Here is a 20,730-nt window from a genome sequence, read left to right as displayed (position 1 = left end):
TGGTTCAACCCTCTTCTCTGGTTATAATATACGTTTCAGGAATTCTTTGAATTCACGATAATTTTTTTAAACGAGAGCAGGTTGTTGCAGATAAGACAATAAAAATGATATCTAGTCTGAATGTATTCTTAAAAATATGGCTTTCTTGTATTAGCTTTTCAAATTCGCATTAGCTGTGGTAGAAAAATACACCTTTAAGACTTTTGTCTTTTTTCTCTAAATGTAAAACATTTGTCTTTGACTCCATTAATGTTAGCAAAAACAATTTTAAAGCACTACGTTTTATGATGCGTTTGTCATGTTTCTCTTCGTATAAATTGTTGATGGTTGCGTGGAACTCTTCTGACTGATGACTCGTCCAGGACTCCGTTTAGGTGTTGTTCAATCCAACAGCTTGCGTTCTTAAAAAAAAGAAAAAGAAAACAAACAATGAAGGGCTATTTCCAAACGAGTCACTGTCTGTATGATTTCACTCAGCTTCCGAAAAAAAAAATCACGCAACGTGCCAATCAATTATCTGAGCGAACCAATCAGAGCAAGAATTTTGTCAATTTGGTCCATCAGCTACAAGCCGAAAACCAATTTTTCCCGTGCTTGCCATCGGTGGGAAGTCGTTACTTCGAGTGGCCTTGGCGGTTTGAGAGGAGAGAACACTGGGGAAAAGAAAAACTCGGGAGGGGGCTGATGCGAGTCTGTGGCAGAGGAAAAGGACTGGCTCGAGAAATCGCCCTCTCTCCCCAGACCCCTCCTAGTTTCTGCTTCATCTCCCCAGTGTTCTCCCTTCCTCAAATCACTTCTCAGTCTTCAGTACAGTTCCTTCGGACGAGTTGGGTTAAAAAAACACACACGATACCTGTAGTTTGTCCTTTTCTTTTCCCGTTTCTCCTTCGCCACCAGGGCTATTGATGTACTCAGTGAACAAACTGTTGTTCCACTCGTTGAAGAACCTCACACCGTTAGTACCAGTGATTCCCTGCTTTGCCCTGAAAGAGATTTTCTTGTCCCCTGGTGAGCCGCGCGCGGTCTGATGCCAGATGGGCGCTGGTCTTGTAACCACCTGGGGTACGTCAGGATTATGTTCCTCTGTTTGTCTAGTGCCTACTGAACAGACACGGCCCTGTTTGGATACCGTGTAGGCGCGTGTGTTGTGTTCACTTTTTTTGTTACCGGCACGCGGTGAAGTCGGTTTGCCGTACTGTGAATACACGTGTTGTAGATATTCTGCGATGATCTTTTGGCGTTCTTGATCTTCGAGCTCTTTAAGAAATTTGACTCTTTCTCTCTCGTGGCCTTCTGTTTGTTCTTTCTCTTTCTGTCTTTTCAGTGATTCTTCTTGCTTCGGTTTCAGACGAATCTCCATCACTCGACTTTCCTGATCGGTACTTTCAACCTCAGTACTTTCAACTTTGTCGCGATCGGCGTTGGTCGGGTTGTCGTCGTAAAGACTTCGTTCAACCGACGGATTAGATACGAGTAGATGATCGTGATTCGATTCAACTTTTTTCTCCCGTTTAACTCCACAAGCGTTTAACTCCCTTTGATCTACCTTCAAGCCTACCCCTTTGAGGTAACCTTGTTTATGAAGCGATTGTTTAATTTCCTTCTTTTGTACTGGGTTATTTGGAGGCGTCCCAATGTTTGCGTGACCGCAGCGTGACGCCTGATTTTCGGACTGTTTATTCGAGTCAGCGTTACTTGCGTTACTGGCGCTGGTTTCAGTGCTCATCTTCTCCATATTTGGCATGAAACTTGGACTCGTGCTGAAGAATTTCTTGAGCCTGCATTATCGACAGGCGAAGATGTTGCGGTTTGTTGTTCTTCATGAAAGACTTGTATGCAGCAGAATAACTGCAAATAAACACGAATGATGTGATTCAGTTTGCTAATCATTCGATTTTATGACTAAGAATAGCGGCTTTTACGGTTACTTGCAACATATTTTGTTTTGCGTTTTTCGCAGCTTCAACTAATTAAACTATTTTGTCAGATTAAATTGGTCTATAAAATTTGCTTCCGTGTCAAAACCAATCACAGCGAATTGTCTCCTTTTTGCAATTGAATTCTTGATGTTTTAATTGTCATTTTCTTTGCCTTCCTTTTCGTTCTTTAGCCATGAAGGTTTTGACCTACTGTAGCCTTCAAAGAAAACTGAAAATGTGTAAGAAACAAATTAGAGGATTTTCCTGCGTAACTCAGGAAAAACGAAAGAATCAATCGTTTGTGTATCAGTTGCTTATCACAGTTATCTGGCGAAGTCAAACTGGTGACGTCACAATGTCAAACAATGTAATAACCAATCACAATTTAGAGCAGAAAAGCGTGTAACTGGCAAAAAGCGCGGAAAACATAGCGTGAAACAAATCACAAGTGAGTTTGGTCGCACCTGATTGGCCGAGAACGGAACATCTTCGCTGCGATTGGCCAAAGGACGTCGGACGCGATATTTTTACTTTTTACAACGTACCTGTCAATGTTTCTATCGGTTTTATCGTCTTTAGCCACCGGCCTTGAAGGGCCACCCAGTCCTGCAATGCGTGATTTGGGTGGCTGGGGTACGTGTTTGTGGTAGTCGGCAAGATCAACAAACTGACTTGTCTTCAAAGGCGACACAGCTCTGTTGGTGTTTTGGGCGGCTAGTGAAGACGGAGATATCTTAGTCCCAGTTTTTGGTGCCCGCACTGAGCCCCTTGAAGAAATGACCTTTTGGTTAGTTTGTGGCGTTTGCGTAGTTTTGTTACCCTCCGGTTTATTTGACTCGGTGCTTTGTTTTACCCCAAGAGTACCACTTAAATGACAATTCCTTGCGCTTGTGCACTCCAAGGGCCTCCAACTTTCCGTGCTACCTCTTTGCTCGAGGTTCATGTCAGATTTCACGACTCGAACGTCCGCCGGAATAACAGTTTCCGACTCCGCGCAATTATCCTCTGCAGTACTAAGGCCAGTGTGCGCACTATTTTTGGAATGATCAGCTCTTTCTTCGCCTCCTTCTGAGATCAAAGTTTGAAGTTTTGCTTCCCACTGGAAAGCTAAAAGCGCCGGGTCCTGCCTTACCCGTGGGGACATCGCGATCCGCTTCCCTTGCAGCCCATTGTCAAACTTGGGCGCAAATCGCGGGATGCACGACTTGCATCTTGCTCTGCCTGTCCTTTGCCAGGCGCGAGAAGGACCCATGTTTTGTTTTGGAGAACGCGTCGTTTCCTCTGGTGCCCGCTGCGCGTTCGCGGTGTTTGGTCGTGTCCTGGTGTGGGGATACCCCTGGGAGTGTCTCTTCCGGGCTTCGCTGCTACAAATCCTGAGTCCTCTGATCCTCAGATCCTGGGGTAAAAAAGTTTATCTGTGATGCAAGCACTTTAAAAAAAATCAAAATAAGAAGGGGACAGACAAGGGGACATAATTCAAACCCGGCCTTCTTCAGATATGAGCTTGCCGTCTTTGGCAGAGCTGTTGCCAAGCAACATAGCGTATACTGATGACGTGAAAACTTTGATTATTTCTGATTGGTCAATTAGACTCGGACCCTCCCCACGCCATTCCCCAACGAAATAGGGAAATGTAGTAAGTTGTTCTCTCGCTTTTGTTTTCTTTCCTCTTGATGTGGTCAGTAGCGTCTCGAGTAGACTTGCCCCAAGTCGCTCGTTTTTCTTTGCATTTATAGTTACTAAATAAAATCGCTTTGAAATCAAGCGAGAAAGACCACTTGAGTAAAATCACCTTTGAAATCGCGCGCGAGAGATCGCGCGGGATTCATTTCTGCGAACGTGCGCGCGAAGGAAAACAAACACTTAGGAAAAGCTCGGAATGATCCTCCGCCATTTTGTTTCTCATCCCCGCGCGCGCCCTCCGTTTCCGTATCCAGCGGTCGCCTGCGAATCTAACGAGCGACTTGGAGCAAGTCTAGGTCTCGAGTTATAGCAGAAAATACACACGTACACACGGCCCTTCCTTACCTCCATTGGTCGTGCGACAGGCTTATGTTCACTGAAACTGAAAATGAAAAAATAGCAATTGATTTATCATGGCAGTCGTTTGGTAGCCAGTCGTGAAGTGTTTTGTATAATACACAGCAGGGCTTATACCGTGGAATTATGTGGTAAATTTGTTGATTCCATAATTATAGTAATAAATAGTGTCCATAATAAATAGTGTCCCCAATATTTTTTTTAAGCTAAATAATGAAATAATAAATAAATAAAAACTTTATTTATCCTGAAGGGCCAATCAGTGATCATTAGATCACTGGTATAAACTGGCGATCAGCATTAAGTGTAAAATACATCTATTCTTAAAATTGTAGAAGATTTGAAACTTTAATAAAGTCTTTCATTTCATTTCATATTTACTATGGCAATAGGACTAAGTGGAGTTCAATTCGGTCTTTGATCATAAGAGTGATCAACAAGTTCGGATGACCACGAAGCGAGAGTCCGATTTGTTTAATCACCACTTTGCTTACAGACCGAACTGGACGACACCAAGTTTATTTTCCAGTTTAGCCTAACTAAAACAGAATTTGAAGGAAATGTCAGTTTGTTAAACTTTTTTTGAGTGATCTTAGTAGATCGTCGTTTTATCCACGAGAAAAGGAACCCCTTCAAATGCAGCTGCCTTATTAAAGCGATCGTGATTGACACATACTGTTCAATTACTCCGGCATGACCGTATGCCGTCCTAAACTATCAGTATAGGCAGGAGCCCATCAACTTTGATGGGCTCCTGGTATAGGATATCCGAAAATTCTATGATTGGTTTAATTAAATGTGTTGATAAGATAGCCTAGAAAAAATTCCAAACCGTGCCACTCAACTTAAAAGCATTAAAACTTTACCTGCTTTTTAACACAACTCACTTTGCTTTTTGGACCATGTGTTTCCGTGTGGGCGCTTGCCCCCAGTCTTGCTTGGTGGGGGAGTCCTCCCCTTCAGAACTGGTCGTGCTCTCACTATCGGGACCCTGGGAACCATTCTCCTTTACTTCACTCGTGACAGATTTAATAGATACCCGGATGGTAGAATCTTCCTCGCCGTCCGTTGCTTTCATTCCTCTACCGTTGTTGTTTGATGTGGACCAACTTTGAAGTTCTTCATCCAATAGAAGATTGTATACTCCTGAAATGGCGTCATATCTTTTCTGATTTACGTGGAAAAGGATCTTAGATTTATCGATTTTGATGAGTCGTGACGTTTTCTCCAGGACCTAGTGCGGGCAAAGTTATGGTGACACGTTAAAAATATATCTTTCAAAATAATTTTACACAGTTTTTTTCGACCTTTAGTGGAAACTGCTTAGAAATTTAAAGGCTTGAAAAATATCTGCTAAACTTTGAGACTAACAGTAATTCAGCTTTTTTGCGGGGGGGTGGGGGGGGGGGGTGGGGGGACTCAATGCTAAAAATCATTGAAATGTACCGTTGTTTTATCGTAAGGAAACCCCCTCTGAATTCTGCGAAATGACAGTTTTAGTTGGCCCTACTAAAACTTGACCGCGGTCAAACGATAGAAATATGTAGAAAATAAGGAAAGAACTTCAAAGATAAGGTTCTAATTTTTACTGTTCAAAGATCGATACTTAACCGGTATTCTGATGGTTGATTTTTTGGAGCTTTACTAAAAAAGTTGTAGGTGTTTGAAAACAGGTGAATACGGACTTGTCGGCGCCATTTGTCAAAGCATTTGGTACGGTTGCGGAGCGTTTGAAATGTAAAAATACTCACTTATTCGAGGAAATGGAAATATATTTACACTCAGCGACTACGTAACATAAACGAAATTCCCCGAAATAGAAAGAGAAACTGCCTGACTATAAGACGTTTGACCGCGGTGAATATTTAATCAAATTCGCCCTTTTTTTCTCTTATTGTGGCGCTTTTGTGGAGCGTTCATGTTTGAGTAGCCCGCAAGATGAAATGACGCGCTACTCAGCCCAATGGCAACGTCTATTAAAACTTCCTGTTCTGTTGTTTTAAGGTTGCTAAGTTCTTTGCCTCTGGGTGGGAGATATGACCGGGTTGTTTTGAGGTTAGTTGGTTTTAATTTTGATTGTATGACTTTTGAAAACAGCTTATGACTTCACTTTGGTTTTACGTCAGGTGACAACTGTAACGGACTGAAAAACGTGGTGGAACGTGCCTTGACCAATCAGAACATAGATGATGGGTTTTCGTCCAATCAGATGCGTAATTTTGCTCACGCGTTTTATTTTTTCCCGCGCTTGCCACAAGTTACGTGCGCAGGCGGGACGATTGGCCTTGTTGCTAGTTAGGTTTTCGTTTTATGACAGTTAAATGTTACACACTGCCAACATTCAAATTTGTTTAGCGTAATGGCTGTTAAAACCTTCATCCAATTCAATAGACGGCTTTGTACCTTATCCCGAAGCTGTTCGTCAATGGGTTGTTCAGCGTACGGGACCAATGGTGCAGTCCCTTGCACAGTTACCCAGGGGTGGACCATAACATCCAGAAGGGGTAAACGCATGTGGCGATTGGGCTCCAGTAGCTTTCTCAGCAAGTCACGGCAATCTGAAAATTAGTCAGATAAAGTTAGTGAACAATAATAATAATAATAATAATAATAATAATAATAATAATAATAATAATAATAATAATAATAATAATAATAATAATAATAATAATAATTTTTTTTTTTTAAAAATTAAACACTTTATTAACCAATTTCTAAAATATAATAATAATAATAATAATAATAATAATAATAATAATAATAATAATAATAATAATAATAATAATAATAATAATAAGACTTTATTTAACGAGGGTAACATAGTTTACTGGTGGCCCAGTAGTTTACAATATGGCCCTTATTTGGCTGTACCTTGCGTAAAAATGGCGCATGCAAATGTATAATCATGATACATAAAGGCCATATTACAAGAGATAATTTTTCTTGCGCAACAAACGTTGCATTGCAAGTTGCGAAAAATTTCACTTGTAACACCCGATTTTTGCAAAGTCGAACTTTCCCCTACGTACTTTTCGGGTGAAATAGGTTGCTGCGCCAAGAAAACTAAATTTTAAACATAGTCGGTTTGATTTTGCTGGGCTATTTCTTGTAGCTATATTGAAGTTTGCCCCCGCAGCGAAGTTCAGCGAATTGAAGTTTGCCACCGCAGACAAAAAATCCTGCAAGCGATACAACTCGGATACAAATCATTCGTCTTTTATGGCAGTTTAACATTCGAAAGACACAATTTTACTGTCAACCTTTGGCATGCCATCAACAACAGCCCCAAAATTAGCCTGTCTGCAATCGAATTCTTTAAAAATGTCAGAATAACCTCCTCAAGGGCGAATCAAGCTGCTAATCTACTAATTCTAATTTGGCGGCATTATTAAATAAGTCTACAAAAATATGACGATCAAGGAAAATTTAAAGAAAATTTTAATTTTTACTTACGGGGCGTTAGAAGCACTAAATATTTATTGTGTGTGCAACTGAGCCCGCGAGACGTTTGATCCACTAAATCATTCCGACCTCTGCTGCCATAATGAGGGCTTCTGAAAAGCAAATCAATCAAGATCGATTGTGAGAAGCAGTTCAACTTCGCTTAAAAATTATTGGAGTGGAATAGAATCGGAGATAACCAGTTTTAAGTGTGATTAGAGCCTGGAGAAAGCGAGAATGCAGGAGTGTTTTCTTGTGGAAAGGTTTCCTGTGTGTATGCAGAGAAAAAAAGAAATAGATCGACAGAAAACTCTTTAATACTTGTGCTACTGAGATCAGCTAAGGTCACTATGCTTGCTTGTCTAACGTAGACGAATATCTAAAGCCTGGTTTTCACTACCGACGCAAGCACAAGCGCAATCGCGCAAAAAGGACAATTTTTGATCCGCAAGCACAAGCGCGAGCATCAAAATGCAATGCGCTTGTGCTTTTGCTTGCGTCGACGCAGTTTTCACGATGAAATAATTAACACTGATGATCCTGCGAAATCGCGCGGAATATCGCCTGATGCTTAGCCGACGAGGCCGTAGGCCGAGTTGGCTAAAATCAGACGATATTCCGCAAGATTGAGCAGGATAATTGTTTTATTATTCAACAAATTGTCAACAAAAGACATTTTGCAGATAGAAAAACTGTAATTATGTAGTGCTTTACAAGTTTTCGGACGAATTTTTGCAACCTACGTATATTTAACAATTATCCTGCGAAATCGCGCGGAATATCGCCTGATACTTAGCCGACGAGGCCGTAGGCCGAGTTGGCTAAAATCAGACGATATTCCGCAAGATTGAGCAGGATAATTGTTTTATTATTCAACAAATTGTCAACGAAACTTATCTTGCAGGTATAAAAACTGTCATTATGCAGCGCTTTACAAGATTTCGGACGAATCTTCGCAACCTACGTATATCGCAGGATATCTGTTATGTACGGATGACAGATAACTTTAACATTTTGACCATATATGTGCAGCGCGCGCATGTGTTGAATAATAATTAACAATTATTCTGCGAAATCGCGCGGAATATCGCCTGATACTTAGCCGACGAGGCCGTAGGCCGAGTTGGCTAAAATCAGACGATATTCCGCAAGATTGAGCAGGATAATTGTTTTATTATTCAACAAATTGCCAACGAAACACTTTTTGCAGAAATAAAAACTATAATTATGCAGCGCTTTACAAGATTTCGGACGAATCTTCGCAACCTACATATATCGCAGGATATCTGTTATGTACGGATGACAGATATCGTTAACATTTTGACCATATATGGGCAGCGCGCGCATGTGTTGAATAATAAGAGCTGTTATCCTTGCGCTTGTGCTTGCGTCTCTAGTGAAAACCAGGCTTTAGTGTTTTGTCTTTTAAATCACCTCAAGAAAGAACCAGGCTTACAATTATGAATCGCACCTTTCATTTGCGTTCAGAAGGAGCCCGCCCTAATTTTTTAAGAGCACTCCACTGATATATACTAAAGAAACAGGAATAATAGAGATGGTAATTGGGACATCCCCACCCCACCCCCGACCATTCCTCGCCAGCGGATGATTACAACCGCGGGATTGCAACAGACTTATCTGTGCAGCTGATGTGATCATTGCCGTTAGCAGATATAAAAGCTGTCCAAAAACGTTAAAGAAAGAGAAATTTAATACTGAAAAAAAGGTCCCGAGAATAATTTGAGGGCCTAAGTACTTTTGCGCGGGAATGTTTTAAAACGCGGGAAACCGGGATGTCATCAAAATTTCTTCCAGTCCTCCGGGAACGTTTTGGAACGCCTTGTGAAGGATGATCCCCTTCGAAGACGCACTCTCTCGCGCGCAGAAAATAAGGTAAGTGTAAGTTGTTTTCTTGTGAAATTAGCTGCAGTTTCTTTAATTGAGCTGTTTTAATTGCTTTCCTGCCTTTTTCTGAAAGAATAATCAACTTTTTCGCGTTTTTAACTTGTTATTCCAAGGTTTAGTGCGCGCGCCGGCCAAGTACTGGTTTGTCAATCATATATAGTTGCCTTTGTTTTAAAACGAGTCTACGTGCGAAACCACTATATAAAAACGAGTTTGATTTGACCTGATTTGCATGAAAATGGACCTGAAGGTGAAACTGACTTTCATATAAATGAAGGCAAGAGGTAACTCGGAAATGGCCTATTCTTTTAAAACAAGAAGTTCGTACAAGATATTTCCCCAAACAATGTTTAACTGCATTTCTCAAAAAGTCCAAAGGAATTATTGTTGAAAAGGGGGATAGGCAGTTTCAGCATGTGCTCTGCATTTATGGAAAGCTAGCTTAATATTGCCGGAATATTGTTAACAAGACATACTCCATTATGGTCCATCCCTTTTTTTGATTCGTTGATGTGTCCAGGGGACGGGAATTTGACTGCAGTGGTTCTTATTGGGGTAGTGAATTTGACACCTATGGGAGGTGTATACCTGCCAACTCTCACACCTGTGAGTTGAAAACTACGATCTCACGCCAACTCACCCTTACGAACCAATTTCTCACGCCTGTTTGGAAAATGTGAGTTATTACAACCATAATCAACAAACTTTCCAAAAATATGTAAACTTAAACCAATGTGAGAAACGAAAACTCCATGTGAAATGAGAAAATGATGATACTTTTGCCGCAATCTCAGAGTTTTAAAAGAAAAGCTTTAGGAACGAGGTTGTGCTTTAGCAAAACACATCCATGCACTGGGATCGGGATATGTTCGGAATGTCTTCGGAATACTTCGAACGTCTTTGGAAAACTTCGAACATGGTCGTATCGTCTTCGGAAATCCTGGCACTCTCAGGATAAAAATCTCACGCCTTTGACCCAGAAAAAGTTGGCAGGTATAGAGGTGTGATGATTTTTTCCCTTTGTTTTGCACTTGGGGGGGGGGGGAGGGGGTCGTTTTAACACCATTTTTGGTCCAGCAGGGCTGTAACCAGACCTGTGGCATAGTCTTGCTAGGAGGGTCTGGGGCATCCCTCCAGACAATTTGGAGATGGCTCTGAAACTCTTTTTAATCATTTTTCATAAGGTATTTCTTGAAAAACAAATCAATCTTGTTCAATTGGAAATTAGTTTCCCAACTAAACATATTTTGTTTTAAATTTTTGAGTTACAATCTAGATGAGGCAAGAAGAACCTTGGTCTTGCCTCTTGCTAGTTACCCCGGGGGGGGGCGGGCACTTCCTATAAATGGGCTTATGGGGATGTGCGGCTGGATGGGGTCGCATTTTCACAACTGGACTGACTATAATGGGGTCGCCATTTCAAGCATTTTTTATAGGGTGACTAGAATGGGGTCACACTTTTCTGCAATTTTGAGAGTACGAAAATCTGGCAAGTTGTGATTTATGAAATATTCGCCAAAAAAAATGTTACCGTATTTATTGCTGTTGTTCAATATTTGACAAACAGCTCCCAGAAAGTGACTTAGTTGGGGTCGTAAAAATTAAATTTACCCAAAAGTGACTAAGATGGGGTCTATAATTGGCCATAGAATAAGACTATAATGGGGTAGGGGTTCTGAGAGGCCAGCGGCACATACCCAACAAAAATTTACCCAAGTACCCCCCCCCCCACCGGGCTAGTTACTGCTCTGCCCAGGGGATGGGAATTGAGCAACTAAAACTTTGAAAGTTCAAATGCCCCTGGGTTGCTCAGGGGGTGGATGTTAAAGTTTCGATTTGACCAGTACTGTAAATTACAAATCAATATTCATAAGACAATTAAAATAACTTCTACCTGAATGGAAGCCTTCCCACAACAATGCCATACATTATAACACCTCTGTGAAAAAAATTGAAATGTTTGTATTGAGAAAAAAGAACAAAAGTTATTTTAAACAGGAGATGAAGAATTTTGATCTTAGCCAACTGTTTTTTTGAATGAGCTTTACCTTTGTAACCATGAAAACATAACTAAGCATAAAAACAAAAACTTGTGGCAAAATTTATAAGTAAGTTAACTTTAAGTTTTGACCCTGCAGAAAATAAGTCTTGGTTTTATATATTTTTTATATATATTAACAGTCATTAAATGAACATCGAAAGCCTTGTTGCATATACATGTATATAAAAAAAGAAAAAAAAAAGCGTTATACAATGGGACCTAAAATCATGAGCCCCTTTATTGGTATTTTCAAAGAAATTAAAGATGTAGTGATTAGCACGGAAAAAACCCAAAGATTTTTAAGATTTATTAATAAGTGAAGATTAAAGCTTCAAGCTTGTGGGGTCAAATAAAATTAGTCTTGAAAATGTCATAAATAATTAATCAAATGCTCAACAAAAAGAACAATGTAGGCAGAACAAATCAGAACAAATCCAAACAATCGTTTATAGATCTCCTTGTACTGGCTGCCAGTCCTGGTGGAGGGGACAAGGGGATGTGAGCCTAGAAGAATAGGGGGGTGGGGGGGAGGTGTCACAGGAGGTAGGAGAAGAGAGGGTGGGAAGCTGGATTCCCAAGGTGGCAGGAACTGGAGAGAATTGAGAAACATTTTGCCAAATTATGTTATATTTTGCAATAGCAATAGCACAAAAGGGGGGCACCACTAAAGAAAAGGGGCAGGAGCCAGGAGTAAAATGTATGGGAAGCGGGGAGGGGGGGCGCGACACCCCTGTCCCCCCCTGGGTATCTGTCAGTGGATGTTAGATTAGTGATGTATTTGGCTACCTAATACTCACAGGCTCCACAAATCAACTTCTGTTCCATATCGACAGCCACGCTTGAACAGTTCTGGGGCAGCATACTCTGGAGAGCCACACTGCGTCTTGAGGAGTTCTTCACCTCGACAGATGTTACTGAGACCAAAGTCTGCAGGAAAGTGGAGGAGATAGGACTTTAATAGGGGAGGTCAGTGACAAGGGATTGTGAGAAAGTTTTGTCTTTTTTCAAGTTACCCTCTCCAACATTTAGATCATTTGAAATCATTATAGATTTTTTGTCAATAGTTATTGTGGCCATAGAAAACTGAAAGCCATTGAGAAGTGCTTTTGTGTAGTGCTGTAAGATTTTCAATTTTTCCAAAAAGAATGTTTAGCAAATTGTCAGATTGGTATTTTGGTACTCTTAGAAAATGAAGGGTTATTTTTTTCTGTACTTTTAAGCTAAAATGTTTAATAATTTTTGATCCTTGCTATTGCTATACATGCCTTTTATCATATTAATTTTTTGAGAATTATGGTAGGTCAAGATAAAGATTCCCCAGTATTCTCATCATATGTCTGCTTGATATATTGATTTGTACGGAGGGTTTAGATGTTGACTTTAGGGAATTTATAGATTTTTAAAGGTCAAATATTAGATCAATGATCATCGTTATCATCATCATTACTTCTTGACTTCTCCCCCTGGGTGGTTAAAAAAAAATTTTTTTTTTCCCCCCCCCTTTTTTAAAAAAGAAAAGCCCCCCAACCAACCACCCCACCTGCCCCGGTCTATCACATGCTACCTACCCCCCCCCCTACCCCCACTGTAGCTGCAGTATTATTTGCCAGTTGTTATCAAATTCCTGGCTGGAGAAAGGCACTGTGAGAGTAAACTGTCTTGTCCAAGAACAAAACATAGTCTGCCATAATGTGAAGGTTTCTGTTTTTTTTTTTTTTTTTTTTTTTTTTACAAAACTACCGGTATTCATTTTCCTACCTACTATCTTGATATTCTTTTTACTCTCATCCAGTAGAATATTCTCCATTTTGAGATCTCTAAAGAGGATAGAACCAGATTTTTGTGTTAGCTTCAAATAGTACTGTCACAATATTTAGTTAAACAAATAGAGGTAGTGCTATAAATTTTACTAATTAAAAAAAATAATCAAAAGCAGTATATAATTTAGAAGAAATAATTCAGACAATAATTTAGTAGAGAAGAAAATGTCAGTGAGAAAAAAATATTAAAATAAATATTATAATAAGTGACTTAAAGTACAGTTTGAATGCACATTTTATAATAGCCAAATCCATCAGAGATTTTTCTAAATGGAAAACTACATATTAACAGTTGTAAAGCAAAAGAAAAAAAATTGAAAGACTTGACTGTTTGTTTTTTTATTTTTTGCATCCAGTTATGATATTTATCAAATCTTACCAGTAAGAGTTTGAAATTACTTCAAAAAATGCAAGAGTTATTGACAAGGTTGTCTACCCCATATCAAAAACTCTCAAGTCATGGCACACTGTCATGACAACTGAAGCGGACAACAATCTTTTAAAAAAAGTTTTCTTTTATTTAATAAATTCTTACTTACATTTTACATACATTTACATTTTAACTCTATTTATTCATTCTATCACACCATTTTTTTTCATTAATTGAAGGCTGCAGTAGTTTGGTAATCGAAAGCTCATAATTTTTTTAAAACAAATTTTAAGCCAGAGAATGCTTTCAACTTTAGAAAACACATTATTTAAGTTAGCATTTGACTCTTCCACCGTTTGGGACACCCCATGTCAAATAATAATTATTATAATTAAGCAGTAATGTATTAAAAATAATTAACCAAAATTTAATTAATTAAGTAGTAATAATGTTTTAAAAGATAGGAGGAAATGTAGGGTAAAAATATTGAAAAATTAAATCTTCTCTTAATATCTGTGATTGGTATGAAGTGTTTTTCATTTACAACTTGCTAAACAATTTGGGAATTATCAGACAAGTCAGTAGTTTTAAAACAGCTGTGGACTTCATAAATAAGAAAACGTTCCATGTTGTCAAGTTGATTTAGCAAGACTCAGATTTCAGGTCATTTGGAAAAATAGTGACAGTGGCTAACAGCTCAGAAATAGACATGTATGATCGAGTTCGATTTTCTCCATACTTTTGTCAGGTAGACAGTTAATGAAAAAAGAAATTCATCAACCATTTGATATTGTCAAAATGTACTGGTAAATTCTCATAACTTGCACTACAAGGTGGATATAGTGGTCTTCAAAGAGATTTGATATCCTGTGTTTGGGAATAAAATATTTTTTTAAAATGTTAGCCAGGCAAGCTCCTATGTTTTTTCATAAACCCTGAGATGGAAATGGTTCTTTCTAGGAGTGTTTATGTGGCTGGATGTGAAATACAGTGGTTTTTATGTTGCTAGAAGTTGTGAAAAAACAACAACAATATTTCACAGTTCAACTATCACAATTAAATACTAAAAAGTGAACTGAAAAATCCCTCCCAGTTTCTGTGATCAATGTTCTTAAGACATAATCTTCAGTTTTTTGTGAAAGGCTCCCTGTTTGTTATTTATTGCTTTTTGAACTTTTGATTGTGACAATATCCAGTGCACTTCAACTCTCAAGTAATTTCAAACTTCATATTTTTCCATTACTGAAAAATAATGATATAAAGCTGGAAAACTCTGGTGGATTTGTTTTAGGGTGGGGCATTAGTGACCATTAGTTGACTAAGTTAGGCGTGTCCAACTAAGAGAAGCCCGGGAAGAGAAGTCTGCTTGATTGACATGTTTAAAATGATTGGCAGCTGTGGTCTCTAATATAACAACTGATAAAGGGTTTAGTTTCGCGTATGAATAATTTAGAATTTATTTGGTATAAAACACAGTTCGTTTCGCGCTAAGTTTTACTAATCACAATTTCTAATGAATAAGTAATTTTCCCTTCGACTATACTAAGCTTTTTCTCTGCGCGCAACATGTAAACTTTGCTGCATTTTATTTCCGCGTAAACAATTGAGAAATTTTCTCATTTGTGTAATATTGATTACATGAATATATTCATTTTTGGTCTGTTGACAGTTTATATCAGGCGAATTATTTTGGTTCTTGACTGTTCGCCTCGAAACGCATTGATCAATTCGGAATTTATTGCTTTTCCTCTTCGATCGAGCGTATTTATTCAGATGCGAGTTGTTTGAATTGAAAGAATGGCCAAGCTTGTTTCGAAACAAGCCCAATGATTTTTGACACTTGTTGCTCGCGGGGAAGTGTTTTTCATTTTTCACTTGAAAAACATTTCGTCAATAATTTATCGCTCTGTTGGGGATAACCGGCCAGATGTCCCCTTAAATCTAGAAATTAACAGACTCATTAATTTTATCTCCCATTTTCAGACAAAATAACAAGGAGCAGGGAGATTTAAGCCTTTACAAATGAATACATTTTGCAATCGTGAAAGGACGATAAAAAGCCGACCGGCAGCTGGCTAAATAATTTTCAAAGCTAACGCGAGAATTTAAAGAGCTTGCGTCGAAAACCTTCGGAAGTCGTAATGTTCTGTTTTGAATACATCGATTATTGTGTCTTTTGAAATACACTTTGAGGTTTTTCTTTATTTCCGTCATGAAAAACAAGGCAGGAAAAAACCGCTTTTAATGTTATTGTTTTATTTTAACGCGGAAAAACGTTTTTAATCGCTGAAATGTACAGAACTTAAATATTCCTTCTAAGCGTGAAAAGGTTTTCTTTCCGTTCTCGACTCGCTAATTTTTTTTGTTCTCAAAGGAAGGGATCAAGATCAAAATCGGACTGATATTAAGTCTAAAATGAGAGGAAATAAGCTTCCTTCAGCATTTATCGCAAATTACTTTGCCTCTCAAACATCCTAGAGACGTTAATTTATTCAGTCGCTCAGAAACAGCCCTAAGCTATGTAATTAATTACCGCAATGTATTCAGAACGAAGCAAATAACGAAACAAAAGCCAAAAGTGTGATGTGACACAGAACAAATGTAGCTATTCTCTGCTTTTTCCGAGTGCTAATGGCGAGGGAAACAGGCATTGAAAAATACGACGCTTGAGAAATTAAGGCCCTGTCAATTTCAAAGCGAATTCTACGTTTTTTGACAGATATCTTCTTCTCCGGCACATTTTACCTACAAAACTGAATCATTGCGTAAGCGATTTTAGCTTTATGGGGTAGCAAAATTTATCTTGTGTATTTTAAATCCAAAATGGAATGTGTATTGACAGATTTAGAAGAGATTTCTTCTCACACGCTTTCAAAAGAAACATTTTTCTCGTTTGTCTTTGATCTCCAAGCGACTTTGACCACAAATTACCATGAAAATAAAAATAAAAAAACGCGTGAAAATAATAATAATAAAAAAACGTGGTGCTGGTTTTGAAAGCGCAACGTTTTGTCCAACTTTACAAAAGTCTTTCTGTAATCTTCTTGCAAAATTGTACAACGACTTTTGAGTTTGTTTTCAGTCTCTTAGCAACATTTGTAACCGCTAATTATCATGCAACGAAAACATCCCACGAGGTGCAAACGGTTTTACAGCGCTTTATTTTGGAGCAAGTTTCTTACCGATGAACGATTCCATTTTCATGCATGTGGTACAAGGCGGAAATAAGCTGCCTCATTATGGGCCTGGCTTGTGATTCGCTCAATTTTGACTCGTTCTGTCGTCGTAAATGGCTCAGTAGCTCGCCTCCGGGAACATATTCCGTCACGATGCAGTAAATCGAGTTTTGTTTGAGGGTCTCGTATAATCGAACTATGTTCGGGTGGTCGACCTTCTTCAGCAGTAGGGCTTCGCGAAGAATGTTTTTCCTGACGTAGTCATCTTTGATTTTGCGTGTGTCGATGACTTTCATCGCAACCTAGGAGATAGATAAAGTTATTACCAAGCTGAGTTAAATCGGTAGAAAAACAAAAATACTCAATGATAAAACAACGCGCCCCGGGTAATTAAACCATTGAATAATACGCATTCTTCACACCAACAGTGCGTGACAATGGGTGTAATTAAGCCCCTGAACAATCATTTGTAGTAGGCTTTAGAATCAAAAGGCAACCATTGACAAACCTTGCTTTTGGTGATGCGATTCGTGGCCAGCTCAACGTACGCGAAGTTGCCCTTGCCTAGCCGATTTCCAGTAAGGTCATACGTGCCAATGCGTTTCAAAACAAAGTTGTTCGAATCGCTCATAACCGCAAATACTAGTCACTTCAGTTAGCGTGCAAAGTGGTCCATTTGTAAACAGGAAAACCCCGCGACATAGCAATTTACAATCGGCATGTGCGATCAGTGCGGATCAGCCAATCGACGGGTGGAATTTTAACCGCACGCGCCAACTATTGTTTTCTATTGTTGACGATTGTGCGAATGCGGCGCTCTGATTGGTCGAAGAACAATAAGGCACGTTCTGACGCGTGCCTTGCTGTATGGGCTCTCTTGCGAAAGCCAACATTTGAAAAGCAGAGTTACGCGTCCACTGCAAACACACGCTAATCTAACCCCCACGAGATCTTTTCTTTTTTGCTGCAAATGACTGCAAATTAGCAGATGAATACGTTAATATCCGCTAGAGGAAATACGCACGAGGAATAATTTTATGTGTTTTCAAAATAGGTAAACAGTGCCTCGTGTTAGCTTTTTATTTTCTTTTTTTTTCCAGGCGGCTGTGTTGAAACACGTCTGCGTGTTCCGCATACTGGCTGTGATTTTGCGCGAGCTGCTAAGAGTGATCGGATTTTTTGTTTATCTGAAATCAAACTCGTGTTCTGCACCTAGCTTCCACGGTCCATTACGATCACATAAAATATTTATGACAGGGCTAAGTGGACACGTTTTAGCAGGGAAAAACCCGAGGCTTCCTTCAGGCGATCAATTATCCGTGTAAGACATAAAATCGCGCGCGCTCTAAACAGTTTGCTCAACCCCATGAACTCACATACGCAGAATACGTGTTAGGCGGATTATTTTAGGCAGTTAATCAATCCTAATTCAAATTTAAATGCCTTGGAAAGCTCCGTTTAAAATATGCAGTGCGAAAAACAGATGCAGTAGCGTCTTACCCCGCCCAAAATGACAACCGACGCGCTCTCTTCGCTCGCCGAATTCTCGCGATTAAAACCGGCGCAATATTTTCACGTTGGCTTATTGTAGTGTTAATTTGTTTTTCTTTCTCTTTCTTTCTCTTCCAATACAAGTTACCTAACCCAAACTACCCGCCGAAAGTTTTATTCTACGGTCATAAAAAATTCAGTTTGCTCAGTGATGCGTTGAGCGCAAGCAGCTAACTAAACACCGTGTTGCAACTTTTGCGGGAATCATGAATTTCTAATACAGGCGAAAAAAGCGAAACACTCACTGACGTCCGAGTTTGAATTACAGTTATTTGGCTTTCGCAATTCGGTTTTTAAACAGTTGTGCGCGAGGCTACGCCATGCGTGTTGAGCGCGCGCGTACTAAGAATAAACACACAGAGTTTAAATTTTCATAATAATGGTATTATAATTTTCTCTTCTTTAATTTCAATTCACTTTAAAACACGCTCCTCGTGGCGAGGAAAGAGAGAAATTTAGTAAAAATACAACACTTAGCTTCGGGAACTATTAAATTATTTAGAATCCTTTTTTTGTACAATTATCGTAATAAAAGCTCTCTAAAACGAGAATATATCAGTCGATACAAAAAAAACGAAATAAACTTCTTCGGTCGAAAAAAATATACACAGAAAAACGTGTCCATAGCGTAAGAAAAGTCGAAGGGTTTAAACAAGACCCTGCGAATGTCTCAGTGTTTATAAAAATGGCATAAAGTGGAAATTCCACAAGTTAAAAGCAGTGTCCATCCACCAGTCAAATCTTGAATGGCGAAAATTGCAATCAGCTACAAATGTCCTAGAGAGTTTTCAAGCCACTGGCCTTGAATAAGCTCAGAAACCTCTGGCGGGGTGTAGAGATCAGGAAAATCAAATTGGCCGCCGTTTGGCCCGTTCAGATCAAGTAATGGAGAGACAGGTAGGCCATTGAAGTTCACGTTGCCAAATTCTAAGCTCGGCCACGAGTTCGGGATCTGTTGGTTGTGATTTACGACGCTCACTGGAACTTGCTGATCTTGTTTGAACGCTTGTTCGAAGTCGTCGTACAAGGAGAGCTGATCAATAGGGTCTTCTGGCGTTGTTCCGATTGCATCGGGCACGTTCGGTGGTGGGGTGATTGGCGAAACGAAGTCGCGGCGTTGTTTCTTAAACGGTGGCTGCTCTCCGAGGGAACTGCCGTGTTTCTTGGAAGATCCCAGTCCAGGAAATGCGTGCGCGCCGGGGAGAGCTTCGCGCTTCGTTCCCACTGCCTCTGTGAGGTTCTTTCTCGAGTGTCCTTCTGTTGAAGATGAATTTTTACTCTCTTGCGCACCTTTCTGCTTATTGGGCTGCTTCTTCTTGCGCGGGCGGTATTTGTAATCGGGATAAGCCTGCATGTGTCTTATGCGAAGTCGCTCCGACTCCTCCACGAACGGTCTCTTCTCGCTCTCCGACAACAGTTTCCAGCGCTTTCCGAGGCGCTTGCTGATCTCGGCGTTGTGCATATCTGGGTGCTCTTCAGCCATTTTTCTGCGCTCGATCTGGCTCCATACCATGAACGCGTTCATAGGGCGCTTGACGTGCTGAAGCGATTTCTTGGGTTCTTCTTCGTGCTCGTCCACTGTGGGTACTTGCGGCGGAGGGCTCGGCGAGTTGAGCTCGCTTCCTTGGAACACCATCATCACAAACGCGCTTCAGTTACTCGTGCGAGAAGGAAAATAAAAACACTCTATTCTACCAAGCGCGGACAAAGTTCAGTGGTCCGAGCCAGTCAGTTGGTTTCAGCAAGAAACACGAGTCTTGGAAGCCACAGGTGCACAGAATTTCTATCTCACGGTCCGTAGGAGATCGAGCTGTGTTTCGCTTGACACGTTATCAGCGAGTGGACAAGCACAAACTGATCGTGGCAATTTCTATTTTTAATTTACGTTCAACTTGAATTTGCGTTGGTTTGACTGTGACGCCGTGACACGTCACCTCACGCTAACACAAAAGAACCAATGATGGGAAGCAAAACCCGCTCATTGCTCCGCCCCCGGTTCGCCGCGCAGGCCTGTGATTGGCTAATTCCGCGGCTCCTTGGTCGGTTTGCTTATGTGTTTTTAAATGGGGTTTGCGCGCCAAGTGTCGGCCAGAGGCACGCATCTGATCAAAACACAAGAATCAAGTGAAAATTACCGTGATATCTGCCGTGAAGGTTTGCGAGTTGCCTTCACGGTTTGCGAATCTCTTCGCGTCTGTCTCGTGCGCGTGGTTGCATGCGTGCGGTTTCGCGTAAAACGTGGAAGTAGCGATGCGAGTTTTGTCCAGTTTGTTTCGAATTCATGCCACGTGCTTGGAACAATAGAACGGCGCATCAGTAATGACTTACAACACTAAGGGATTGTCAGTGAATTGTCACAACATACGAAAATTTGCATCTTATTTTGGACTGTTTTGAATAAGAAAGGCACACTCGAAAGATTTTTTTTGGCGTAGTTTCTAAGCTCGGTAATACGCCCTAGCGAAAT

The 20,730-nt window shown here is 40.0% G+C and overlaps 1 protein-coding gene, 1 long non-coding RNA gene and 1 pseudogene across 5 annotated transcripts in view; 1 reads left to right on the top strand and 2 right to left on the bottom strand.

Moving 5' to 3' along the window:
• Positions 1–211: 211 nt before the first annotated feature.
• Positions 212–17,494, bottom strand: LOC144645095 (uncharacterized; annotated as a pseudogene). Its single transcript, XR_013569223.1, has 12 exons — positions 17,221–17,494; positions 16,719–17,014; positions 13,105–13,163; positions 12,144–12,273; positions 11,200–11,244; positions 7,413–7,513; positions 6,363–6,517; positions 4,847–5,193; positions 3,948–3,984; positions 2,465–3,315; positions 854–1,848; positions 212–401 (listed from the first exon to the last, which is right to left on the bottom strand). The product of XR_013569223.1 is annotated as an uncharacterized LOC144645095 (transcript).
• Positions 9,235–20,730, top strand: part of LOC144645240 (uncharacterized) — a 25,796-nt gene continuing 14,300 nt past the window's right edge. For 2 of the 3 annotated variants that reach the window (XR_013569238.1, XR_013569240.1), the window contains exons 1-2: positions 9,241–9,299; positions 12,180–12,312. This is a non-coding gene — a long non-coding RNA (uncharacterized LOC144645240). Of the gene's footprint in view, positions 9,300–12,179; positions 12,313–20,730 lie in introns of all 3 variants that reach the window. The other variant, XR_013569239.1, reaches the window with a different exon arrangement.
• On the bottom strand, positions 18,626–20,247 carry LOC144646293 (uncharacterized). Its single transcript, XM_078505828.1, has one exon. It carries the CDS (start codon positions 19,900–19,902, stop codon positions 19,030–19,032), a length of 873 nt encoding a protein of 290 aa, XP_078361954.1. The 5' UTR covers positions 19,903–20,247; the 3' UTR covers positions 18,626–19,029.

This window comes from Oculina patagonica, chromosome 3, assembly GCF_052425735.1.
Source record: "Oculina patagonica isolate OP01 chromosome 3, crgOcupat, whole genome shotgun sequence".
Taxonomy (NCBI): Eukaryota; Metazoa; Cnidaria; class Anthozoa; order Scleractinia; family Oculinidae; genus Oculina; species Oculina patagonica.
Note: the sequence above shows the minus strand (reverse complement) of the source record. Positions and strands in the feature narration are given on the sequence as shown.

Excerpts from the sequence above, each read along its gene's own strand:
- LOC144646293 (XM_078505828.1), bottom strand. The coding sequence starts at position 19,902 with ATGATGGTGTTCCAAGGAAGCGAGCTCAACTCGCCGAGCCCTCCGCCG.